Source organism: Nelumbo nucifera, chromosome 4 (genome assembly GCF_055504915.1).
Source record: "Nelumbo nucifera cultivar China Antique chromosome 4, China Antique-T2T, whole genome shotgun sequence".
In the NCBI taxonomy this organism is placed as follows: domain Eukaryota; kingdom Viridiplantae; phylum Streptophyta; class Magnoliopsida; order Proteales; family Nelumbonaceae; genus Nelumbo; species Nelumbo nucifera.
The window spans coordinates 5,455,314-5,482,873 of record NC_142652.1 but is presented as its reverse complement, the minus strand read 5'-3'; the positions used below and the strand labels follow the sequence as shown (position 1 = coordinate 5,482,873).

General features: G+C 37.5%; 3 protein-coding genes across 20 annotated transcripts; 2 read left to right on the top strand and 1 right to left on the bottom strand.

Moving 5' to 3' along the window:
- Window positions 1–1,430: 1,430 nt before the first annotated feature.
- On the top strand, window positions 1,431–13,745 carry LOC104591705 (BIIDXI-like protein At5g11420). 17 transcript variants are annotated; one of them, XR_016085963.1, is made up of 12 exons: window positions 1,437–1,945; window positions 4,190–4,302; window positions 8,366–8,464; window positions 8,735–8,803; window positions 9,061–9,176; window positions 9,290–9,344; window positions 9,583–9,655; window positions 10,052–10,099; window positions 10,514–10,608; window positions 10,763–12,217; window positions 12,370–12,879; window positions 12,966–13,745. XR_016085963.1 is itself a non-coding variant. In XM_088904453.1 (10 exons), exons 2-10 carry the CDS (start codon window positions 4,198–4,200, stop codon window positions 13,541–13,543), a joined length of 1,701 nt encoding a protein of 566 aa, XP_088760579.1. In that variant the 5' UTR covers window positions 1,431–1,945; window positions 4,175–4,197; the 3' UTR covers window positions 13,544–13,745. The 17 variants fall into 17 exon arrangements, 14 of the variants coding, with proteins under 14 accessions (XP_088760579.1, XP_088760576.1, XP_088760575.1 ...); XR_016085962.1 differs by having other exon boundaries at window positions 1,454–1,945; window positions 9,583–9,703; window positions 10,763–11,321; XR_016085961.1 differs by having other exon boundaries at window positions 1,454–1,945; window positions 9,583–9,703.
- Window positions 13,746–13,978: 233 nt separating this feature from the next.
- LOC148791982 (protein DUF642 L-GALACTONO-1,4-LACTONE-RESPONSIVE GENE 2-like) lies at window positions 13,979–16,055 on the top strand. Its single transcript, XM_088903041.1, has 3 exons — window positions 13,979–14,064; window positions 14,284–14,462; window positions 15,267–16,055. The coding sequence occupies exons 1-3, from the start codon at window positions 13,979–13,981 to the stop codon at window positions 15,827–15,829; spliced, it is 828 nt and encodes a 275-aa protein (XP_088759167.1). The 3' UTR covers window positions 15,830–16,055.
- Window positions 16,056–17,420: 1,365 nt separating this feature from the next.
- On the bottom strand, window positions 17,421–26,066 carry LOC104591707 (putative inactive purple acid phosphatase 27). Of its 2 annotated transcripts, none has more exons than XM_010250686.3 (12): window positions 25,778–26,066; window positions 24,726–24,817; window positions 24,494–24,566; window positions 24,248–24,370; window positions 23,918–24,010; window positions 23,208–23,337; window positions 21,849–21,930; window positions 21,624–21,756; window positions 19,218–19,423; window positions 18,979–19,104; window positions 18,306–18,615; window positions 17,421–17,845 (listed from the first exon to the last, which is right to left on the bottom strand). In XM_010250686.3, the coding sequence occupies exons 1-12, from the start codon at window positions 25,961–25,963 to the stop codon at window positions 17,540–17,542; spliced, it is 1,860 nt and encodes a 619-aa protein (XP_010248988.1). In that variant the 5' UTR covers window positions 25,964–26,066; the 3' UTR covers window positions 17,421–17,539. The 2 variants fall into 2 exon arrangements, with proteins under 2 accessions (XP_010248988.1, XP_088758850.1); XM_088902724.1 differs by lacking the exon at window positions 25,778–26,066 and adding an exon at window positions 25,325–25,682.
- Between the last annotated feature and the right edge of the window lie 1,494 nt (window positions 26,067–27,560).

Genomic DNA, 27,560 nt, shown 5'->3' with positions numbered 1-27,560 from the left:
AATTGAGTCACCGTTGTAATATCACTGTATTTGGTAGTAGAGATTAGAGAGTGATTCACTGGTGTCAATTAGGCCCAACCGTTTGCTGTTATCCCATGGGATAATTGGTCAATTTTTCTGTTTTCATACGTAAGCATATTTTTAGAATGTATCAATTATAGAATTATCCAAGTGATACCCTCCTGGATGATGGGGAAATTTTCTATCCACCCATTAAATAATCAGCATTTATTTTTAGCCAGATAAATAACATTGCATAAACATACTTGCACAGTTGCACCAAAGTTATTTGTACAATTTTTACCTAAAAAACGCTTACCCAGTTACCAAAAACAATAAAGGAGGCCTTAATGCGCTCAACCCATTGTTCGAGGATCCGGGGCGAGGCTTACATTGAAATTGGTTCGACAAAATACCAAGCCATAATTGACCGTCACCACCCCTATGTGTGAGTAAACTTTAAGGTTAAAATATATATAAATAAAATACATATGTATGCATTTACGAGTGTAAATTAGGTTGGATTTCGATTGATATGGGTCGGGTTTAAGCGGCCTGAATCCTCAACCATCCAATCAAATTTAGGTCAGGCCCGAATTTCATTGACCTAAACGAATTAGATCTGTTCATGGGATGGGCCGAGTCAGGCTTTTACTCATCATTAATGGAAATACGCTAGGCCCGAGTCCGAGCCCGACTCGACCAACGGGCCTATAACTTGGGCCCGAGCCCGAGTCCGAAGCCCGACCTAATAAAAAAATTATAATATTCCCTATTCAAATTAGAATTAAAAATTCAGATGTTTTTTTTTTCTATTTAAATGAACAAAGGGCCTATAAGATGGGTTTTTTCCCTTTATTTTACGTTTTAAAACACGGTTTTACATTCTTAAATCAAAAAAATTATTCAAATGGAACCCGACTCGAATTTATTGCGGGCCGGGCTTTTTGGCCCGAATTTAAATATGTGGGCCTATAAACATGTTCAAACCCATCCGGGGGCCGGGTTGGCCCGTCGGACCACCCGACCCATGAACAAGTCTAAAACCAATTAACCATGCCAAACCTTAAAAAGATTTGGATCAGTTTGGAAAAAATATAAATATAAATATATATAAAATACAAAATTTTACACTCTACATATTTATATTCCTTCTAAACCGAAGCTCTAGTCCAATTCGGTCCTGCACAAAAGCTAAAATTGGATCAGATCATTCGGATTGGGCCCATTCAATTTCCAGCCCTAATGCCGTATACTTGAATTCACGTCAGCCCCCGATAGAGGCGCCCCACAGCACATCCCAAGTATGTATTGAGAATTCCGATGATATTTGCTTGCTTTGTTTTCGCTACGATACAAAAATGTTCTCTATGTTTTGCACAAAAATCTCCATTTATGCTTTCTCCTTTTCTGTGATTTGACACAATCCGTAACGCGTGATGCGAGCATCGCTCAAAACAAGCGGAAGGGAAGTGCTATCAGAGCAAAAGGGATGGCCAATTATCTCTAAACGTGTCTTTTCCACGCGGCAGAGTCCAAGGTCCACTGACAAGAAATCGAGAATTGGAGGGAGAACGTAATCGTCATTTATTACAAACCGCCGGTCATTGAGGTCCATTCTAGACAATTTAAAACTCAGCTCGTGCTCTCGGAGGGTGAGCTACTGCCGCGAGCAAAAAGAAAACGACGACGAGACTCATCGGTCTCTTTTCCCTTTCCTCCCTGTTTATTTATCTCTCTACTGACTACTCTATCCTGTTTATCCTATTATCGCCATCTGTTGCTTCTGAGTTTACAAAATACTAGTTCTTCTTGGAGGTTGGAGCGGCGAAGGGGAATTTTCTCGTTGAAATGAGCATCGAGAGGACACATGGTGGCTGCGTTGCTCTTCGTACCCTCTCTTCCTCTTCTCTCTCCAGGTGCACTCATGGCTCCACTGATTCAGGTATTCTCTTCTATGCAATCGTCCAAGTTTGATCCACTATTATTTATTTTTTTCTCATAGCTTTCTTATATTCGTGTGATCCCTGCGTCTATCGCTGATTTTTCTATCAAAAGGTATAACCTTTTTCTCTGCAATCTTGGTGTCTCAACACCTCTGAAGCGATATCTGTTAATTCATGGTATCGAATGCCATTCCGTGCTTCTCATTCTGTATCGGTTTTATCTTTTAGCCGTCTATGCAATTTGGATATCGGTTGTTCTCCAAAAATCTTTTGTTTTGAAGTGGAGTCTGATTTTCATATTTTTCTTTTGCTTATTGCATTTTCAATTAGTTCTCATCGTGTAAGTTCTTGCGCGAGTTTGATGAGAATTTCCATCATTTTGTCTCTAACAGTTTTCTATGTTTCTTATATGCGCTTTGAGTCCTGTTTCTTGGACGTGAGGTAAGATTCCTTACTAGGTTTAAAGTCTTCTGCACTTGTACACGACTTGGGTCTTTCTAAAGCAGTCCATTCTCTACGATTTCCGGACTCTTCTGTTACGGATGGAGTATCTAGGGTTTTGCAATGATTTGTCTGTATATTTGTCCTAAGAAAAATGAAACCGACAAGCGTGGTAGAAGAAGATGATGACTAGCCAACCATTCCGACATCAAGGCATGAAATCCGGCAGCCTTGGTGGTGGAAGTGGAACCTAGGGTTTCTGTAAGAAGAAAAATTGACATCGGAGAAATCGGAAGGGGGATCTCAAACTTGAGGGAAATGGGGAAATCTTTTTCTAGCCTAAAAATAGGAAATGGGAAGATTTTGAGATTTTCCTATTAATGGACTAAGGGATCAGGACCGTTCCATACGCAGGGACCACCTCAATCTTCGGAGTTTTGATTAGCAATGTCGGACACGTAAACAAGCCGGAGGACGGTGGACCATTTTTTTTTCGTCTACCAGACGGCCGAACCGCCGAACACATTCACCGGCTCACCGGCGGTGTTATATTAAAGTATTTATGGTCGTTATTACTCGTGAGGGAGAAATACAATACGTATTGATTTTGTCGGAGAAATTACGGACGAAGTGTGAGACTGTTGTCAATACTTTATACCACCAACACCATTGAATGGTAAAATGGTTTGTACATACAGATTACAGGACACACATGTAACTTTGAGCACAAGTTTATTTATCCAATAAAAAAGAACTCTTTGTAATTATTGGGAAGGACCAAGTCAGAAATTTGTCTCTATTCAAGTGTCTGTTGGTCCCCGCTCCGCTCTCTCGAGTCTCAATTCTCGAAGTCTTAGGATTCTCAACCACTAACGTGCTGGAGCCTCGGCCTGGAGGGAAGAGAACAATATTCACCGTTTTTATCGGTGAGACTGAGCCTTCCAGAATCCTTACAATTTTTTTAATAAATGTTAGTTCAACAAAGGGCCTCTCTCTTCCACACGAGACACCCCTTCGACGGCAAATGAGAATCTATACCCTCGGCCCTACCTTGAATTGGATAATGGCCAATCTCAACTAACTTTAATATAGCGGTTGAATTCACCAGATCCACATTGAATCGCGACCATTGGTTGCCGGTTGGTTGGAACTTGGGAATTTGCTTCTTGAGCTGCTTTTCCGATGAGGCGGGGTGACGTATTTTGAGCAGAAAGCGATGTGCTTTTCGTTCTTCATGGGTTTGATAAGTACATAACTTGGTAATTGATGCTTATTTCTACGTTAATAAAGTGGAAATCAGAAGTGGATGGTTAAGAATATAAATATGTTGAATGAATTGAAGCTTTTGGACGGCAACATGGGACCCATCCGTCTAATGGTAATTATGATCCAATTGATTGTGTCTTCCCTCTTCTCGTATTTGTTTGGACGACAACAGAGCTTTTGGCCCACCCAGCACACTATACAAGTGCACCCCGTGGACATAACGAGCAGAGATTGATCTACTTGGGAACAGTTAATTATGTGTTTCCCTCACATGGTTTATTCCTCGATCAGATGCTCTTCTCCTGAACTACTTTGTCATTTCTCATCAGCCCTATTTGCTTGGCTTTCACGTCCTTGCTAGTTGTAATGAAATGATTTGGTGTGGTTTTTACGCGAGGTAGCTGGGAATATCCATCGTGGTCATTAGACAGTCATTTAGTACTTAAATGATGTACTAAACAAGATTAATTTTTATTTTTAGATAATCCGTTAGTTGATTCCAATGATGGTTGTAAGTACAGAATGATTGTTTGCAGATGATGCAATGTGTGGTACGCCAACGTGGATAGGGAGAGGCCTCACCTGCGTTTGCTTCAAGAGGAAGGGAGAAGCTTATGAACGAATTTGCATGAATTTGACACCCTTACAGGCAAGAATGCTTACTGATCGGGGATTTTTAAATGTTCAGTTGTTCCTATTTTCTTGGTTTTCCTAAGCCCTTTTCCCTTGTTTTGCAAATTTGTCTCTTGTCAACTTAAATAGGTTCCGAAACTGTATCCTATTTTTATTTCATGCTTATCCCCAATCTATTTATCAGTTTCTGGGTTGAGCTACCGAGTTATTTCACTAGGATTAATATATAAAGAAAGATTATAACTTTATAAGGACAAGGGTAACAGTGGAAGAAACGGTGCTCTCATGCTTTGAGTTGGAAGTCAACCCCAATGCCTTCACTGGTTTCACATGTAGTGGACGCTTCATGAATTCAAATACTAGTATTTGGATGAAATTGTCTTTCTTCGGGAGTTCTTTTAAAATGCATTGTCTGGCAGCACACTACACCAGTGGCTAAACCTGATAGGTGAAGCCTCTAATTCCTTAATTCGTAATTGGAATCCCTTGTTTATCCACTTCCTTTTTTTTACCATTATTGTCATTGTTCTCATTGCTATTTGTGCAGATAGCTGCATATTGGGAAGTGCTTCCATTACGCAGAGGATGTTTTCACCCCTGATAAATGCAAGGTTGTGATGTCTGCTTCAGTAGGGCCAAATTGATCGGCTGCTGTCAACTAACATCTACATGGTGAACCATCTGGGGTCATTTCCTGTTAAAGCACAAGCATTAACATGACCTGGTGGCCACTTTTTCTGTTAAAGCAAAAGTCATCAAATCTTTTTGTAACTCCCTAAAACCATCTCCCTTATTATCTGTGTCCCTTCCCTCTTTTTTCTTATTCCCTTCTTTTTTTTTCCATAATTTCTTTTTTCCTTTCATCTTCTTCCCACTTTCATCAGTGCAATTTAATCCTCATTCTACATAATTGAACCATTTAATTGAACTTCCAGTTACCTTGCTGCTTATTCGGGTTGTGCTTTAAGTTTGGATTGCAGGAAGGGAATTGGATTTGAATTCCATTCCCACTCAGTAATGTGGAAAAACTGGAAATGAAATGACTACCTCTGGTTCAAATTCTCAAAAAAAAAAGGTTTCAGTGAGCCCTGGGGCATCTGGAGAGTGGATACAAATAGCAGGGTTAAGATACTCTTAGACTTGAAAGTAGTAACTCTAGGGTCAAATCCAAACCCATCCTCATCCAAATGCAAATTAAATCTTTTCTTGAATTTACTTGTCCTTGGATGCATCCATCCTAATCTTTCCACTCATCCATCTCAATGTTTTCATCTAAGCAACATGGCATTCAGGAAATATGCTGATGATTGTACAATATTTGATTCTTAAAGTATTGTTCTTATAATAGTTGTGCAAGATTTTCATTTTTTTTACTTAAGGTTTGATGGATGTTGTGCTAACCTAGTCTCCAAGTGGTAACAGCCATCTAATTTGGGTTTAATCCACTTTAGCCCTGAGGGAATGGGGAGTTGAACCTTAAGTCTCTGTTTGATTTGCTAGAAAGAGGTGGGAAAGATGGAATATTCCTAAAATATTCCACTTTCCCATGTTTGTTTTGTGAGACGCATGGAAATGGGATGGGAAAATAGGGGGACGCACTTTCTCAAAAACTGGGATTCGGGGTTGCACAAAAACAGTGCGACCCCGGTGAGAAAATAAAGGGAAAGAGTATCGGGCTTGCTTGTTAAAAGAGTTTGTTGTCTGTCTTCTCCACTTCCTCTGCCCAATAGCAACGTCCAAACTTCCGGTGATATTTTCAGATAGATGGTTGTCTCCTTCTGACCTTTTCAACTGTTTTTAATTCTTCTTTATTTTTTGAGCTCCAAAAACCAAATAGATATATGGTGCAATCACAGTGGGCCTGGCTGCCATGGTTTCCAACAACCAATGCTCTCTCTCTCTCTCTCTCTCTCTTCAGCGTTTGATTTCCTTATACCATTTTACTTCGATTAAGATATAACCTATTTTTTCTTGAAAAAAGCAGAGCTCTTTTCTTCTCTTCAACTCTCCATCTCTTACTCTATGTTATCTCCCCTGTCTACTACATGGATATTACTGTTATTCTAATACAATGATTTCCACCAAATGTTTCCAAACACCACTATCGTTCCTCCGATTAAAATTGTGATTTTCATAAATTATTTCCAAATGCACTCAACTCATTCTGATAATTAATTACTTCCAGAATTTATGCAAATATAGAACAAACTGATGCCCTTCAATTGTAACAGATACAATGTTCAAAGCCCAGAAACCAATAAACGAATCCCAACTTTGGCAAGCCAGTAGTGCTGAAGCCCACCCCACCTTTAAATCTCCTCCAAACCTGAAAAACTACAATCACCCACCATATGTTCGACCAAATTCCATGTCAAACACCTTCTCTTGGAACAGTCTCATCCAAGCCCATTCACCAGTCGTGATCCCTGTCATCTAATTTGGAGCCTATGGGCACTTGAAATCACTACAGGAAGAAAAAGAATTTATGAATCATGATACTATAGGACAAAGTGGGTTAAAGTGTTTTCTCACAAATGCCATTTCATGGATAGCAATGGTCCATTGTTATGTGAAAAATTATGGATTAAATGAAAGTTTGAAACTTTTTAGAGGGACAATTGATTTCTGGAGCTAAATAGTTTTATTTTCAACTCTGATTTATGTCATGTTTTCTCTCAATAATTTTCTCATAAACCAAACGGTGGAAAATGAAGACTTCACACTTTCTCATCCCATCCCATCCAAATCATCCCACAAACCAAACAGAGCCTAAAAGTAGAGTTAAATTAACCAAAGCGTGAAAACAAAGAAAGAAGTTTTAAGCAATGTAAAACATGTCATGATTTAAGCAATTTATTTTGCCGTGTGCTATCCTCATTTCGTAATTGTGTTCCCAGGTTTGACTAAAGATTCTGGATTTCTATAAAACTGTTAATCCAACTGGTCTTATCAAGAAATAGGCAAAAGTAATAAAATTAGGTAACTGAAGATAAAAAAAGGTCTTGTTCTTGATTAATAATTAATGTACACTCCCAATGGCCACAATATGTGGTTTGTCTTGCATTTACATAGCCACATTTTCTGTTGCTTATTGATTTTGACTGTTTTACTTTGTCATAGGTCATTACTTTCACTTGAGCCACTAGCTAGCAAATTGTAGTGTTCAGACCAAGTATTCAAAGCAGATGGAATATGTACCGGTGAAGTTCAAAGCAGGCAAAGAAAGAGGATGTCTCAGAGTCTGGACATCCTGATACAAGCTCTTCCTGATATGACAAATGCCTGTCTAAGAAACCTACATGTTCTTATGCCCTAGTTCAACAGTTGATGCTAAGTAAAACCATAATAACATATGGTCCTTCAAGATGTTCATTAAATTAGTTGGATTACACTACAGATAAAGGCTTTTTTACACAGAAGAAAGGTGCTGATTCTCACTAGGTTGATGGACTCAAAATAGGGGCCATTGCTTGGTGCGGTGGTAAAATCTTGGTATGACAAGCATGGGTGTATGAGTTTGAGTTTGAGAGCAGCCACTTTGTGCAAAAAACTGCCAAAGGTTAGGTCTGTATCCAATCCACCCCTCCCATGACCCCAGATAGCCAAGAGCAACATCGGGTAATGGCCCTTGGTGGACTCAAGATCAATAAGCTCCAAATGCATGTAATGAAAAATAGTAATCTAAAGCCAACTTCGACCCATCAAATCAGTTAAATCAAGGGGTTACTTCAGCTATTAAGATTAGCATGATATAACCCTTTGTTATATATTTCAAGAGTATGACATATTCCTATGGAATTACTCTGTCGTTGATGAAAATGGGCAACCTTGAGGTTCAAGCAACTTGCTTCTCGTCATGCATGTTGAAAAGGAAATGCTACTCCAACAAATTTCGCTATTAGTTATTACTGAATGTAAATAACACAATATTGATTCTAGAGAAATGTAATATGAAGCATTGATTAGGTGTCTTGGTTTAGGGAGTTTCAAGAATTAATACAAAATTTTAGATCACTAAATTGAAGTAGATGTTCTGATGTGAAAATATAAGACATCTATTGTTGTTGTTGTTGTTGTAGTATTCAAATGAGTTTTGGAACTCTGGTTCCACCCTTGCTCCACCCCTTTGTGGCCAAACTGTCAAAGTGCTGCCTCCCCAACACTTGACCACAAACAGGGTGAAAACTGCCACACTCTATGGTTTGGGATTCTTTTTGCTTTTGTTTTTTTGCTGTTATTTGTATAATATATTAAAATCAAAATTCTGAAATCACCTGCTTCCACAAATTAGCTTCTTCCCATGGTTATTATTATTATTGGGAGAGTATTTGTAGCGATAAATATAGGCATGCCATTCTTCAAAGGTTAAATCAAATTATACACCTTAATTTTGTGGAAGTACACCATTGATTCTATATATAACTGCTGGAAACGCTGTGTTTTTGCAGGAGGAGAGACTTCAAAGATTGAAACATCGAATGAAGATTTATTTTGATGCTTCCAGGCCAGATCACCAGGTGCATTATACTTGATGAATTTTTTATCTGAGATCACATGGGTTAATCGTGGAAACAATCTCCACATTTAATATTTGAGGAGTATTATGGCATGAAACTCCTCATTTTATTGTACAGCCAGAATATTCCTACACCCCGCCAAAGAAAAAGCAACCAGTCCAAAAAATAATAAAGAAAAGAAAATTGTAAATACTGAAAGATAATATTTCCCTATCCTTTTTATTGGGACCATTGACTAAACCATTTTCATGGGGCAGGATGCTCTGAGAGCTCTTTGGTCAGCTACATACCCTGGTCAGGAACTCCATGGTTTGATATCTGAACAATGGAAGGAAATGGGTTGGCAGGGCAGAGATCCATCTACTGATTTCAGGTTTCCTTAATCTTATACAACCACTTTCTGTTGCTTAGTGTTTACTTTCTTTCATCAAGGTAGTTTTCTGTCTATGCTTCTTCATTGATATGATCAACTTACCTGATGAACAGGGGAGCTGGCTTCATTTCTTTAGAGAACTTGCTGTTCTTTGCAAAGACATTTTCTGTGAGATTCTAACCATGCTAACCAGTTGAGAATTTATACCACAAATCTGTGGTCCTTTATAGTATCAAATTAACTTTCCTGGTCTATCTGTATACGTCAATGATCATCATGATTTTTTTATACTAGATATTTCTTTTAAACTAATAGGCAGACGTCTGGATTTTATCTCTCTCCCTCTCTAGATATTGAGAGAGAAAGTTTGAACTGTCTTTTATTTATCTTTATTTTTTATTTGCAGACATCCTTCCAGCGCCTATTAAACAAGCAAGGGGGGAAGCGAGCTACATGGGAATATCCATTTGCTGTTGCTGGTGTGAACATAACATTTATGATCATGCAAATGCTAGATTTAGATTCTTGTAAGAATCAACTATCTGATTGGATTCCAGCACATGTTCTATTCAAATCACACCTCCATGAATATAGTGTCTTAGAATGTTTGAAGATTTATTATATAATTGCATAATCAGTGCCAAATTGGTCTTTTTTTTTTAATATAAAAGGGCTAGTCAACTGGTGTCATTCTAGCCTATTATTTTTCCTTTCTTTATTTGGATATTCGAACAGCATTATATGCTGTCATATTTGAACCATCCAAATTGCTTCGTAGTTCAGTAGGCTAGAAATCATAAATCCTACTCTTTTATTACTTGCATGTAGGAGCACCCAATTGTGATATTGCTAATGTAGGGCACCTTGTATTGCAGCAAAACCAAGGACATTTGTCAGAGCTGTTTTCATACAAATGTTGTCAGGTAAGAGCTGCTATGCAATTAGTTTAAACTTTGGAAAGCATATTTTTTACTTGGAAACATGCGACTGCCATAGAGGAGTTTGACTGCGGTTATATCAATATAAAAGTGGGGTACTGGTATTATATGTTAATTTCAGTCCTATAATTTACAGCATGTTCACATATAAGAATGGGCTTTCAAGATTTTTTTTCCTAAACTCTAGATAGTATGTACTATGAATTTCCCCATGTACAACGACTCATGGGTCAAATAATTTGAGGTATGATATTGATCAAGAGCTGGATGTGACAATGGAATGTTTCACAATTTTAGCTATCAGGATTTTTTTTTCTCCCCCCCCCTATTATTTCAGCTAAAGTGGTTAAACATGTTTTCCTAATGTTGGAAATAATTTATATTTATTTGTGTATTCAGAGAACGAATGGGCATTCGATTTGCTTTATTGTGTGGCTTTTATGGTTATGGACAAACAGTGGCTGGAGAAGAATGCCACATACATGGAGTTCAATGTAAGATGTGGCATGGCTTCATTGTCATCTGTAGTTTAGCTTGGGCTTTATTTCCCATGTTTTTGCTGCATGATTTTGGAACTTCTTGTTTTTATTGCTTAGCTGTCCGACTGATATTGAATTTAATCGAATATTGAACTATAATATTGATCAGGATGTCTTGAAATCTACTCGGGCTCAGTTGGAGAGAGAACTTTTAATGAATGAAGTACTACGAATTGAAGACATGCCCTCCTATGGCCTTCTTTATTAGCCTATCATGCAGGGAAAAAGTGGAGAGAATACCAAAGTTGTTCTTATCCATTTAGATTTAGATGATAATTAGGTGTACAGTCTCTCTCTCTCTCTCCACTTGTTCATTGTTTCTTTCCACTTTGCAGTTATTGGTGGTTGAGAAGGGTGTGGTAGTTTTGATGAGTTATTGCAGTTTTTCTGGAGTGTAATTAGTCTATCAGAAGTTTGATGGACAGGCTAAGGGTACTACTGCTCCTTTTTCCTTTTCGAAAATGAAGTCTAAAAGAACTAATCTGAGAATAATTTTCCCGTTGCAATAGCTGAAAATAGTGGACATAGTGCATCCATCTGGATTCTGGAAATGAAATACTGTTTGGATTTTGACTAATGTAATAAAAACAATGGTCGTGTTATCATTTGGCTTTTGCAATGGCTGAAGCTTGAGGAGGGTGGTGGAGTCTGCCTTTTCATGATAGCTGGTAAGTGATGCAGGTATGCTTCGAATCTCTATACAAAGTTGAGTCCTTTAAGGCTGCTTACTTTCCTAGTCGGAATATTAGCTAGAGCCGCATGATACCACCTCAGGTCTTGAATTGAGAATTGAGACTATGTAGTTATTTTAGAGAAGATGTGTATCCGCTCAAACTGGAGACTAGTCAGGAGTCGGGACTAGTGGGCGATAGACAGCTCATGCTCATCCAATTACTGTGGGATTATTCAGAAAGAGCTGCTAGTGCTACCTGCTGTGCTGGGTTGGGCAGGGCAGAATGTGGGCTCATTCTTATCCAGTTTTGCTGTTGTCTTTTAGTTAATTAATTTATAATTTCATAGTTCTTGACTTCTTGGGTGCAGTCCACCATCACGTACCTTCAGTAAATTAATCGATGGTGATCACGGCCGTTTTAGGCACCATATGAATAGAAACGGTTTGACTTGTGGTTTTCCTTAATATTTTAGAGAACACTTCACCGTTCAAAAATTTCTCGTTCTTTAGGCTCTGTTTGGAAGGAGTACAAATAAAAATATTTAGAGTGCAAAACCTTGTATTTTGTATTTTGTATGTATTCTTCCCAAAAGAAATTTTGAGAAGTTCTAAATCAAATGATTTTCAGGCACTAGGTAATGCTGTAAAAACCAAAATTACCTCATCTCATCTGGACTTTACGGCTTTACCCAAAATAAAATAAAAGGCTTAAGCAACTTCACTCTCAGTCAAAGTCTGTTTAAAGAATAAAGATAGATGTCAACGCATCCCCAAATAAAGCACCCCCTTTGTCTCTCTCTCATTCATTCTCATTGCGTGACGGAAACATGGCCGCTGTAATGCTTTCTCTTCTTCTCCGACTCGTCCTCTTTCCTTTAATGGCTTCTGCAGGTAAAGTTTAGTTAAAAGCTCGGTACTCATCTCTAGCCTCTAGGTAGTAGATGTAGATTCCGATGAGTGATATGATATGATTGAAAATAAAAATAAAAAAGAAAAGGAATTGCCGCCAACTTAACGTACAAAATTATCTTTGTTATTCGCAGCTGATCTACTTCGGAACCCAGACTTCGAATCCCCACCGCTCAATATAACCGCAGGACCCAATACTCCGTTGGTGCAATTAACCAAAGCCAACACCATTCCTGGCTGGACCTTCAACGGCACCGTCAGTTATGCGACTTCTGGTGGGAACGGGCACGGCATTCAGTTGGGTCGGGACGGCAAGATCAACCAGACATTTAGAGCTAGCGACAACTTCTATTACTATGTGTTGACCTTCACGCTTGCTCCAGGGATCGGCGACAATTGTTCTCAATCCACTGCCTTCGTAAATGTTTCGGTGCCTGGTAGCTCCAGACTCTTCTACCTGAAAAATCGATACGGGAAGGAGAAATGGGAGAGCCATTCATGCCATCTAGGGGGCTGGGGTGTCTCCGAGTTCGACAACCTCGTCATTCGGAGCCAATTCAACCATTCTGGTTCCAATGCTACTTGTGGGCCTGTGGTCGATACATTTATTCTCAAAGGGATCGAGACGCCCAAGTATTTTGAAGGTACATCGTCCTTACTCCTTCGCCATCGCCAGTTTCTCTGATAAACTCAAAATCATGGATTCGATCTGAATTGGTTTTTATTACAGATAATATCTTACCCAACGGTGGATTCGAGGTTGGACCGGCTTTTCTCAACAACTCCACCGAGGGGATTCTACTAGATGAAGATCCAGATGAATCGTGGTCAGTGCTACAGGATTGGTCTGTGATGGGAACAGTGAAGTACATAGACCGAAAGCACTATGGAGTCCCACAAGGCCAGGCTGCGATCGAGATCGTTTCGGGTGCTCCGTCGGGAATCAAAACGGTTCAAAGACTCCAGCAGGGTGCCGATTATAGCCTAACATTCATGATGGGTGACGCCAAGGATTCGTGCGTGGGAGAGTTGATAGTATGGGCCCAAGCAGGAAACACGATTCAGAATTTTACGATGCGAAGCGACGGGACAGGCTCAGTCCGAAATTGCTCCCTCACATTTAAGGCCGATTCAAGTCTGACCCCGATAAGCTTTGTTAACTTCAACGAGAGCCGGAATAGAGAGCTTCTTCCCTGTGGTCCGGTCATCGACGATGTGGTTCTTCTTCGTACTTCTGCCAGTGAGGGGATACAGAGAAAGCAATTTACAATATCCTGCTTCGTTTTTCTATTTTTAGTAATTCTTTAATTTAAGTCGTTGGGTTGCCTTCCTATGGTTGTTATTATTCTCTGTAACTGTAATTCTCTGTGCCGTAGTCCAAGTCTCTATTGAGGTTTGACTTTGTTAAACATGTGCTGCTGCCAACTCAACATCTTGTGAAATCGCATGAATTAGCTTGTAACAACTAAGAAATGATTAGTCAACTGGCGAAACAACTTTCTAGTTTCTACTTCTTCTTATTCTTCTTCTTCTCCCTCTCTCTCTCTCTCTCTCTCTCTCGATACACAGACAGAGACCGACGAAGCGGCCGGAAGTACTTCTCCCACTTCTCTTCATAGCAGCGGCACATGCAGGTGAATTAACGGCCGGCCCCAAACATATATATATTTTCTCTCATTAATTTTGAATTACTGCTTGCGACTAGCAACGCTGCCTTCCGACTTCGAAAAACCACCATCAAACATGCCGGCTAATTCCAGTTCTGACCCTTTTGTGCTTTTGAACCAAAATAACACCATTCCCGGATGGACCTTTTCCGGTACAGTGCAGTATGTAACGGCAGGGCCCAACGTATCATTGCCGGGGAACGGACACGCCATCCAATTGGGTCAAGACGGCAAGATCAACCAGACCTTCAAAGCTAATGGAGACATCCTGAATTACTTACTTACCTTCACCCTTGCACCAGGCGGAGACAACTGTTCTACCACCTCCAACGTTCTCGTCTCAGCTCCCAACAGGTCCTCGCTCTTCTCCTTGGAGTAAAGATATGGCAAGGAAAAGTGGGAAAGCCACGCTTGCTACTTGGGTAGTTGGGGATACGACGGAGAGCCCATCAACCTTGTCCTCCAAACTCAACCATCAGAAGCTGATCCAAATATCACTTGCGGTCCTGTGATTGACAATGTTGTTCTTCAGAGCACCGGAACTCTCATTCAGGCCACTGGTATGTAGATTTTCTTATCCCAAATGACTGAATCAATGCTAATGGACCAAACTGCTCCTTTCCCAACCCTTTTAATTTGAAACCATTAATTAATATTACTTATAGTAAGCATGTACAAATTGAATATTTGTATTGGTTAACTTTTATTTCTTCTCTAGCCTCTTCTCTAGCCTAATTTCTGATTGTATTTTGAGAGTATTATTAGAACACAAAAAGTTGTAAGATTATTCTTTAAAACATAAGAAATAAAAGGAAACAAACACCCATTTTTTTCTTCGGCCCCATTTCTTTTTTCGGTAAATTACTTACTGGAGTAAGTTTTTCTTGAGATTTACACATGTTATTTTATTTCTCAAGTAAAAAAAAAAGAAGTTCTACCAAAAAAAATTAAAAAAAAAAAGGAAATAGCCATTTTAATCATAAAAATCTATTATTAAAAGGGGTATTTTTGTCACATTAAAGTGAAATTATTTATCCATCTAGGAAATGGGTATCATTTATGAGTAAAATAAACTTTATTTAATCCCCACATTAATCTGAAAAAAGAATATGGGATCCTTGGTCAATTTGGAACCAACATCCCATTGGCCAAATTTCACCTCTCAAAATCCAAAAAAAAAAAAAGAAAGCCCCTTAAAATTATAAGATTCCTATAAATAGATAAGAGTTAAGGAAGAAAAGAACAAGCCCTAAACATTATATTAATTTCAAACCACCTCTGTTATATGATATGATATGATCGATCTATATTTATCTCTAACGCCAACTGTACAATTTATGGTATTCAATGGTGGGGTGATGCAGGCAACCTGCTGCTCAATGGTGGATTTGAAGTGGGACCAGCTTTCCTCAATGATTCCACTGAGGGGATTCTACTTGATGCAGAACCAAGTCTCACTCTATCAGCATTACAACAATGGTTTGTGATAGGGACAGTGAAATACATAGACTCCAAAAACTACAAAGTTCCACAAGGCAAAGCTGCAGTTGAGCTTGTTTCGGGAGCTTCAGCTGGGATACAAACAGCAACAGAGCTCAATAAGGGTACGACCTATAACTTGGAATTTGTACTTGGTGATGCAAATTTCATCGTGAGGGTGCAAGCAGGATCTACGTCAATGAACTTGACGATGCAGACCAACGGAACCGGCTTGGCCCAAAGCTTCCTCATGACTTTCAAGGCAGATTCATCTCTAACAAACATCAGCTTCGTTAGCCTAACCACGAGTCAGACAAGAGATTGTGTTTTGTGGTCCTGTGATCGACAACGTGGTACTCCGTGCTTCATTTGGGCTCAAACCACAAATGCAGAATTGGATGCTGGTTTTATGCTTGGTTTTCATCGTAGCTGTTGTATAGATTATTGAGAAGTAGAGCTAAATCTGAATTTGTTTTACCACTTATTATTATATATTACTGTTATTTTTTTTACAAGTTGTTCCTTGTAAGTTGTAACTGAATAATTTGATTTTGAGAACTTGGGTAAAGCATAGCTGGCCTGATTCCTTCGCCTGTAGAGATTGATTGGATCTCTTAGGTCCAAAAGCCTTTTATAAATTGCACTCCTTCAAAGGTTCTGATGGATTGATTGAAAGAGAATGATTGGTTTAGCAGTTGGCTGATGAACATTATTCAATAGTTCTGAGTTTTGGACAAAACAAGTGTCTGGATAATGCGTTAACGTGGATCAACGAGATCCCCACCGATAGATATAAATGAGTAGCTCTATACATTGAGACCCTGTTTGGGTACCAGTAAGGAAAATCGTAATGTTCTTCAGTTTCAAACAAATCTAAAATCTGAACTAATTTCATCGCACAGTTCTGTTACCAATCATCAGAGGATCCATCTTCGATAGTGATAGGAATAAAAATCATTTCGTTTCATGTAGTGCCTTAACTCTAAAGTCTAAACAACGTTTGCTTTGAATTACTGAAAATATGGAGACACTGATGGTGATGAAAGCCTGAAACAGGGTGATCATCTTCCGTTTCAAAATTTTAGGGACCATGAAATTTATTAGAGAAAAAATGAGGGAAAAAAAGAACGATGATTCAATGATCTTCTCTCTCATTAAGTCATGATTCATGAGCGCACTACCCCATTTATTACTCATTAGTTAGATAACTCAGACAAGTTCTAGAATTTCAGTCCATCATAGTGCAAATTTTCCATTTTCTTGTCATATGAACCCATATTCTCTCTGCACTTGCTCACCCCTTCCATCAACTTGCTTTTGCTTGGCGCTATCGTGTAGCTCATTGATATCTACACACACGACCAGATCAGACCATCTCAGAGACAGATTTTCAGTATGTTGCTGCCTGGACATCCACCTCTTAGAATTTATGATCTGATTGCATCTGTCAGTTATTTTCATGATCAGGGGTATAAAAATTTGTATCAATATCGAAATGATCGAATAACAATGAATATGATGGCATTGGAGCTCGTCCTCTGTCATTATACTATTATAGCACCCAGAATTCAGATCGCTGTTCACAATACCTGATTGGCTTTAACTTTCCCAAAGGAAGTTGGTAACATGCTCGGCATATGGCTGTCAACCAGAGCCAAAGTTCCTATTTGGCACACCGTAACACATTGGCTGATGGATGGCATGAAATATATTGTGGGTCATACTTTCTTGTGCAGGACATTTATTTCCATGACTTTAAGAAAGGTAATTGTTGCTATGTGTCCATGAGTCCATAATCCAACACTATGGAGTCTTACTTAACCCAAAACAGCATAGGGGGATTATCAGATAAGTGCCCCCATAAAAGTATAAAGTCAGTCTCTCTGGCATTAGAATCCACACATGGGCAGAGGATCAAACCCTTGGCTATTTCCCTTGAAACCAATAATGAGCTTTGGTGCATTTCTTTGGCGATGCCATGTCTGAGGCATTAACCACATCATTTGCACTAGAGTCACCCACATTATCTGACAAAAACTATTCATGTATTGAACTTCATTTATATTAATAAGATTGTATTTAAATTTACATCAATGGAGCATTTTTCATATTGACTGAAGTACAAATTCATTCTCCCTAATGATGTATTAAATGTTTATCAAGTTGCCAAGGTGATTGGTTCACAACTATCATGTACACATGCCAAGACATCTCTGTAGTCTCTTGATATGGTGAAAGAATCATAGACGTTTCCATCACTACTTCTCTTGTACTCAAAGAGTAGATAGGAATGGTTGAATGCTGTCAATTTGACAAATCCATAATCATAGTCTTTGTGGAGACTCCAGAGGGTCTGAAGATCACTAAACTCCGATAGATGACTACCTCCACCACCAACAACAACATGAATGGTCCCATTCACAGTACCTGAATAATGAGATTTTCCTGTGCTTACACACTGGCTCTGCATCACAAGAAACAAGAGAAAGTAAGGTGGGTAGAATGTAAAGTTCTAAATCATATAATTCAAGAAAAGTGATACACCATCCCAGCAATCCAAATATGATGGTGATATTTTCTTGAACAAAAGCTTTGGCTTCAGAAAATAAGGAGCTAACCAACAAAGTCAACAGACTAAATGCAAGTTTGGATGGCTCCCCACAGAGCACACCCCACAACAGCCCATTTCCCCCATGCATTGGGAACATCTTCCGTGCTTGTCATGGGGAGATGTTCCCAATTGGGGTGGGGGGATGGGCAGTCAGGTACACACTTTGTGGGGAGTCCATCCCATCTCACTAAATGCACCCATGTTATTTGCATACACTTTCATGCATTGTATACTCTACATGAAGAGGATATTGTCTTTTAATTAATAGAACCTCATGGAAAGATATAACATACATTGGCAATTTATCAATTACCTGGTATATGGGACATGTCCTTTCATAGTTATGGACATGGCCATAGAAAGCAATATCAACCTTATACTTTTGCCAAAGCTTCTGCAAGCTCTCTCTTCCCATTGGCTCTTCAAATGAGCCTTCCATGCCATAGTAAGACCCAGAGGAGTAACCAAGGACACGATGAGCAGCAAATATTAACCAAGGTTGTTTCTTCCTGTCTACTGATGCTAGGCAATGCTCGATAAAACGGTATTGTTCAGAGCCTTCCCTCCAGTCATGTTCACTGTCAGCTATACAGAAGTGAAACATACCATAATCCGTTGAATACCTACAAAAAGAAAATGATGTAATACAATTAGTCTTTTTGGCAGCGAATGACAGCATAGTATATATCCTTTACGTGTTTTGTTTCAGAAGGATGATAAATATTCCTCGTGGTGATTATTTTAGTTGTCCATGAGTTTTTCCCCCCTCTTCATGGGGCTACACAGTAGGGGGCATCCCATTCCCTAACCCTGGTGATGAAGGGATTTGATCCCAAGTCTCCATTACAACCAGTCAGAGGCCTTACCAACTGAGCCAATTGGCACCATCATGTTTATGATTTAATGTCAGTTTTCTGTTCAAGGACCAACATTAACTTTTTATTCCAACTTTTGGAATTGATGAAGAAGAAATATTATCTAGTTACCAGAATCTGGCCCTGTTCTCAGCAGGAACATAGAACATGGTCTCAGCTGGCACGCCACATTCTCCACCAGAATCTGTAGTGTCATAGAAGGATCCTGTTCCAGGCCAGTCACGTTCATGATTGCCACTACATAGAAATATAATAAAAGCAAATTTTTCAGTAACTTCCATCAGTAATATATCCAAGCCCAGTAAAAAAGAAATACATTTAAAATGTTAAAAAATGCAAAGTCAGCAAACCTCCCAACCATATAAGGCACAGTTGATGCAATGGGTTCGATCTGTGATGTGAACTGATCCCACTGTGATATATATCCATTTGAATATGGCATATCTCCAATATGGAAAACTATGTCAATGTTGTTCAAGTCCTTGATAAGCTGGTCTGTGGTATTAAGCGAGCCTGGCTGGTAATTGTTATATTCATTAGAACCATCACGCTCTGCCTGGAAAATGAAAATGTAGAAAATATGGATGTTAACCTGTTTACCATTATTCTTATAGACAACCTACTTGCACAAGACAAAGTCATGAGTTGAAAGTTAAATAATGACTCTTATGTTAAGAATGGAAAAGAAAAAAACTAGTCCGTAAGCTAAAAAAACCCATAGTAACTGATGTATATTGATTCAATAAGCTAAAAAATCCATCATTTCTTCAAGGAAGCAAAAGATAATCCTTTGATAAAGTCTAGATTTAATATTAGAATAGATGGACATTTGGTATACAGGGTAAATCTTGCATTGAAAATTGTCCCTATTTAACGGAACCTTGGAGAATTTGTAAATGGATTTTTAAAATATTTGGAATCCACTAAAAAAACTAGTTAGGCTCCACAGTAACTGATGCATATTTATTCAATAAGCTCAAAGTTTATCACTTCTTCAAGGAAGCAAAAGATAAATGCTTTTTTTGGTGAAACAAAGATAATGCTTTGAAAAAGTCAAACTTTAACATCAGGATAAGTGGATGTTTGGTATCTGGAACAGCGTAAATCATTTGCTAAAATATGTTTCTCCATTTTCTATAATAAGAAAACTTTGGAGAGTTTGCAGACGAATTTTAAAAATATTTAGAATCCATAAAAAAAAGAAGCAAAATTGACAGTTTTTTATGCAAATCTGAATATATCCAGGTGGAAGCTGCTTACTATGGAAGGTAGAGTTCACTTAAAAAAGAGGGAATGAAGAAGGTCAAACTGGGAGTGTAGCTTACTGTTTAGGTAGATGCTTCCTGCAACCAAGGCAAACAACTACTACTACCTACTGATGCTTCAGACAAAAGAATTAAGAAGGTGTTTAACTTTTGTTTTCCCTCTTTTTTTTCTTCTTTTAGGTAAAAGCAAGAAGTCCTTAGTTACTACGTTGACTGCAGAAATTGTGTAACGATAGAAAAATGGTATATGTGCCCCAAATACAGGAGTTAAAAGAAGGCAATTACCCAATGTTGGTCCCAGCTATTTGGGGTCTTGGGAGGGGTAGAGTGGGTATGATCATAACCTTTGGCATTTTTTGCACGAAGTGGCCATCCTCAAACACAAACCCACGTTCTCAGGCTTTCCAGCCCAAGATATTACCATTACACCAAGTAATGGCCCCTCCCCAAATGCAGGAGTATAGATCCAAAATGCAGTTTGTCCTACTACGATCTGAGAGATAATCTGTCAGAATTTATCCTCCAAATTCTCCCATTTGTTATCTTTTTTACAGGAACCTGGCATTAGTTTTCTCAACACAATCTAACAATAACATAATGGTACATGTAGCACAAATATAAGAGTATAGATATAAAATTCAGTTAGTCCTAGTAGAACAAATATAAGAGTATTGATGTGGTATGATGATGACTAATCAGTTGATGCAATGACTAGTTGGTGCCAAGGCAGTGAGTAGCCAATCATGAAAAAGATGCATCCTAAATATAAGATATTGATAAAATCATATATAAGTCAATTTGCATGCACTTGTGCAATAAAAGAAAAATATAGCAAACACTTAATTTGTAAGAAAACTTACAAAAAATATATCAAACATTTAATTAGGAGTTATTATAGCCTTTGTTTGGTGCATTCCTTTATCTATGGCAACTCAATACCAGTACACCATTGATTGGAAGAAAACTAACAAAAACTCCTCCACCATCTGCTTTTATTACGTCTTATCTGTATTTGTATACCACCAACCAATCATGTTCAATCACAAATGCTTAAAACAACTAGCAAGAATGTGCCAAATAAAAGCATATATAATACTACTTTAAATAGTTATAGATGAAGACAAGCAAATAAAGTATTAATCATATATTTGACTAGGTCGACCTGTTAACCCAATCAACACTTAATCAGCCCAAACAACTGCATCATGAGTATTAACTGGCTAATTAAAGTGATTGGTAATGGCCCTCATTTGACTAGTTAATACTTTGATTAAACTGGGTCATATCCATTTGCCTTTTGGCCTACAAGACAACCTAGTTAGATAAGCCATCAAAAGGATTGATAGATGAAACACTCTGCATGTGTGCCATGTGCAACCATATCAGTTAGCAGACTACTCTACAAATGGTGTACTCGACTGGTATATTCAATTTGTTATACACAAATAATGAGTGTTTATTTGCTTATTTACTTTTAACTTCTGATTCTACCTTTCCCATGTCTCCAAATATGATGATTTTCTGTAATGAATTCTGCCCAGGGTAAGGGGACGACTTGAAAGAATAAATCTTGCTCCAAATGTATGAACCATTAAATAATCGGTGACCAAGCTTGTAAGTATACCTGGATCAATCATTACCACCCTCTTAGAAACATATTGTTTAATTCTTGTAAACCCTATTACAGCAAAAAATATGCGTCATTAAGATTTATACACTGAATTAGGCCATAAGTCTCTCAGGAAACTTGTATGTATAAAACCAGGATCACGCCAACCAACTGTCCGTGCTGGTGCACCTGCATAATGCAGCAAGTAAACCACATCACAATGTAGCCCATGGATGTTATCCTGCCCAACCAAGAGCATTGATAGAATAAAGCAATATGGATGCAAAATATTAGGTGTTCCACATCGTGACTGCAACTCATATTCTCATGGTAACCAGTATTGCATGTATTCTCCTAAATGGATGAATTGTCTGCTTAAAATATGCATCAGACTCTGACACTCCATGGATTCTTGAGGGACACTCCTATTTGACATTTTTCTTTCTTGCCTATTTGGCATAGATGAACAGTTAATGTACAGTGTCATTTTTCCTACAAAACGTTAAGTAATAAAGATAATCTTTTAAAAACTGCCTATAGTTTATAATGTTAAAATTCAATAAAATAAGGAGTATTTTAATTGTTTTTGCTTGCTCATAAACATTTTCAATTCTGATTCCTGTGTCTGTGTCAACATTCTAGCCGTGCTATCAGTAAGGCAGAAAAAACATACCATATTTCAGCTCACAAGTCTTAAACTAGAAATTCAAACACAAGGAAAATGAAATCAAGGAACTCCCGTTATCCAGATATTTTAAAAAAGAAAGAGAATTAGAACCTTCATAAGATGTTAGGGAATGATAAGAGAACACATTAGATCAGTCAATATGATAAGGAGATTTATTAATATGGTCATGGCAATGCAGATAATACAAGTGGACCTTGGGGGGTGCTTTCACTGCATCTGTGAAAAGAAGAGATCTTATGCAAGTTGATCATTTTAAAGAACCAGGGGAAAGTAAAGAAAGACATCAATTGAGATAGTAAGAAAAGATATCAGGACCCACAATTTAATGGATAATATGGCTTACTATGTTGGAGTGGTAAAACAGGATTCACGTGGCTGTTTTATTTTTTTTTTTGGACAGTTTTTGCTAGTGCAAGATCTGGGAGTGCAAAAACTAGAGATTAACTTTGTGTGTTCCTCACAAGGTTATGTTTGTCTTTGATGTTTGAAGAAATTAAAATTGCAATTAGGTTTTTATTTTACTTTTAAATAAGCATTAGTATATCCAAAATAAATAAAATGTCAATGAAGCAAACATGATCAACATGGTCAATTAAAACAAGAGAATGCTCAAGAAATGCAAGTTCGTGGAGAGATGAACCAACTAAGACGTGTTCGCAGGCATCACTAATTAGTTGGAGGAGAAAATTTGGGACCAAGATGCAATTTGTAGTTTGTATGCATTCACACCCTTTGTCTTAATTGCATCAAGCAGGCTACTAAAAAAAAGGGATCATACCACACATGCTGTTCCGCTGAAATGTCAATGTCCCAGCTGGTGAGTGCATCTGAGGTTCTCCTTTCAGGCCCCACTCGACAAAAGGAACAGCCTCATTTATATCATAACCACTTGTCCATGTTACTGTCATCTGCCAGAAAACATAGGATATTTGGCACATGGAATTTTAGATGTTCCAAAAGACAAAATAGAAGACAAAGGCCAATACTTCAACAGATAAAGTTTCTAACCAGAGCTTGCTGCCAAAACATAACTATTTCAAATTGACCAATCTTTGAAAGATTCATTTAGAGAAGCTATAGTTTTTTATGGATAAACATAGCTATTTCATCCTCAGAGAAATCACTATTACCTCATTTACATGGCTTCTCAATCCTCCAAATGAAAATATTCATCATTTATCAACCATCTTTAAATAAACAATGACATGGAGATCAAGATACCCCAAGTGTGTTAATAATGTTTTTTGACAGTGACCACATAATAACAGGAAAAGGAAGGAAAGGAATATCATTATTTTATCCAAACCAGAAGGCCAGAACTATTCAAGGAAATAAATTTATTAGCTACATAATAAATAACATTGGTTGGAAAGTGATGCTAAAATGGAACAGTCTACTACAAGTGGCATTGGACACTGAAGACCTAAACAAATGTATCATGCCTAAGATAGTCAAAATCCTTTCAGAAGATTGCTCAAATAGACTTACTTCATCCCATGACTTCCCTTGAGCAAGACGTGGATAAACAGGTGCCTTTGGATTTGCAAAGGATATCACATTTGAAATTGCCACTACTTTTGGCTGCAAATTCCAGTTGTAACATTAGTCTGATTATGAGTGGATGTGGAATTCCACATTCTCTAATAGCTCAGTTCATAAGATGATAAGATAACAACAAAAGAGTAGTGAACTACAAAATAAGATCAAATATCAGATGGCCAAGCATTTAAGAATAGTAGTTATAATAGAGCACCATCCTGGTTAGGAATCAGAAGAAAAATAGTGAACTACGAAAAGAAGAAAGAATCATGAACACACATTTGATAATCCACCTGAAAATAGAACAAAGGAGAAGTCTGCCCGCTGATTGATCAATTGGAATTTCAGAGAACTTTTCCCTGTCTTTGTATAATTTGGACTGGAGTAATTTGCATACTGGTACTGAAGATGCACATGACCAAGATTCGATTAGTTATATTACCAAATGAGAATTCTTTTAGTTGAATGCAAAACCAGGAAGATTATTCCACTATTCCAATACTGTAAATTAGATAAAGTACAAACCTTTATTGGTGCAGAGCATATAAATGGAGCCCGTACTCTTGAACCAGTGCTTTCTTGTGGACAGATCGATAAACTGCCAGATTATATCATTATAACAATAAAAGAGGGAAAAGTAGACATTATTCTGGAAGTTTGGATTTTGGTCCAAGAATTAGTGTATGGTGGGGAAAAAACTCCTAATCCATGCATAGTAGAACAAAAGATAACAAAGAAGGATAGAGGAAAGCATTACTTGAAGTTTGCAGGAGAAAAGACCCCAACCCAATCATCTTCAGATGGATTGGGGCAATGAAGCATCACAGTTACCCACTGAGTATCTTCCCCCTGCAAGAAGTTGATCAAGTATTTAAACCAATCATTTCAAGTAGCTGACCCCATATATTTGGGACAAGGCTTAGACAATGATAATGGCTTTAAAACCTACCCAAGCATTCTGAACGTCAAGAATTCCAATAGAGTAAATGTAAAACCTATTATTTCATGTATATGTAGGAATAACATGTTGTTGCATAAAGGAACACACATATAATCGATGGTCCAAGCTAGTAAATCACTCCAACAGGATTAGAGCTGCAAACAGATCGAATTGGATCTTATCCATCAGACTTATATGGGATTTGAATCAAATTCGGATTGCAATCAATATTGAATAGTATAAATAAATTAAACTAAAAAATGATCAAAATTTTATATATTTATTCATAAAGTGAACTATCATGAAGAAAATGAATTAAAATTACATATATGAATTTTGAACCTATGACAATTTAGGATAAACACAAAATTCAAATCAGCTTTACTAATAGATACAAAATTCACACACACACACACCGTTTGCAGCTCCAAACAGGATGATCACTTGCCGGTGATAAACTCACTGTAACAGTCAAGAGGAAAACTCGTTACTTGGAAGTTGGAATATCATGATCATATGATTGGGTGCTATTTGGAGCAGCATGGGCCACTAAAATCTAGGGTCAGAAATTCTCTGAGAAACCTTAGAAGCGGACAAATGATATAAAAATGCTAAATGTCAAAGAACTCCCAACCAATGATTACTCCTCCTCTAGTGAGGATTTTGCTTTTACGACCAAAAGTTTTAATATCATACAAGTTTAATAAGGTTAATTAAACAGATGCATTGAAGCAAGGAAGATTAATTAGCATATTATATTAATAAGAAGTAAAGAAGAAGATCAAAGTAGAAACAGAAAAACAAAGAGTACAAGGAGTAAAGAAGAGCAAATTGGAAACTAATGGAATATGGGTACTAGTTCTTTCTACCTTCAAGCCAAGAACAAAAGGGTATGCCTTAACAGACGCTGAATCTAGAAGAGCTAACGTTGCCTTGTGAATTGCAATCTTTGACAACGGCTGCTCGCCACCCACAACCCTATGAGATGCTGCTGCAACACCATTGGAGAGCAACAACAACACTAACAACAACTTGAGAGATAACATTCTCTCCATCCCTGATCTTTTTAGAAATTTGCGGCAGGAACAACTAGTATAGTAGTAGTATTCTAGTATTTATATACCAGACTTGTCAGCTGACTACCAATCAACCCTAACTTCGGAATGTTATCAATTAGTATTTATATTTCCGAGATGACGTTTTCCCGCGATTGATTTTCTTTGATATGGGCTTCAGTTTCTTTTTGACAGTTGACGTTTACAAGAACGTGGATTACCTTGGATTGGAATATTTTTTGTTGCATGTGTTAAGAGCAGTGACACCTCATAACCATGCACAGTTACGTAAATAGGAGGATTCAAATTATTTTAAATTTTCTGTTGTAATCTCTTATCCTAATCTTAATCTTGAAATGTTAACTCTTATCTTGTAATCTTAAAGAGTCCATCACTGACTCACCCTCACCTACTGTCGATTAGAGGTGTAAATCGGGCTCTGCCGCCCGCGGTTTGATTCGGCATAATGGTACACGGACTCTGTCAGGCCTGGCATGATTGTATGAGTTCTATTAAATTTGAAGTTTTAGGTTTATGGGCCCTGATATGACATGGCCCATATATATTATTTATATATTTTATATAAATTAATATAATTAATTAATTTTAGTTTAATTATCCAAGCTTAATTTTGTATTAATATGAGTTTTTTTAAATAAAGTTGAAACAAATTAATACATGTTTATTAATAAAATAATAAAAAGTAAGAAAAAATTTAGTCTCAAAATTAAATCTTATAATCTGATATCCATTCAAATTTCATTAAAAAAATAAAACAATACTACAAATTTGTTAACAAGATTAAGAATTAACAAATTTATTAATTTTAAACTTAATTGTTATTAATTTAAAAACCTCTAATCCATTTAAAATAACAAAATAAATACTAAATGAAAATTTAGTAAAAGTTAAAATAATTTAATAAAAAATACAAACTAATACATCATAATGCTCCTTCCCGGGGTAAAACTTGGGTGGATTGGGTGGGATTAAGGATCAACCCAACCCTCCCTAAGCCTCAAACCTTGAACTCAGGTTTAATCCAACTCAAAGTTAAGCCCAAATTTACCAACCCAGGCCCACCCAAGTTGCACCTCTAACTCCAAATTTTTTTAACAAAGCATATGAGCAGAACATTATAATCCCTTCTACCTTTAACAAAGCTGAACCGAATTCGAAGAGTCCAGACTAGAGAGTTCTACTTTCGGTAGCAGCACCAACAAACTTTTAGCTTTCTACATGGTCCAGCCCTGCTTTTATTAGGATCAAATCTGCCCTAGACAATATTGAAATAAAGTCAAAAAGAACCAACACCAGCTTTAAAAAAAACTAGCGGGGACCCATGGGATTAATTAAGAGAAAGCTAAATAATAAAAAGGGTCATACATTAAAGTACCCTTATAGTTTCATGGATTTACTAAAATCTACCTTATAGTTAGCATTTTACCAAAACACCACTTATAGTTTGTAATAAATTTAATCAATCTTCCATTAGATGACAGTGTTGACCTAATGTTTATTTAAATAAATTTAATCAAAAGAAAATAAAAATAAAAATACAATTTTTGCCCTTAATAAGACATGGGCAACCACTCTA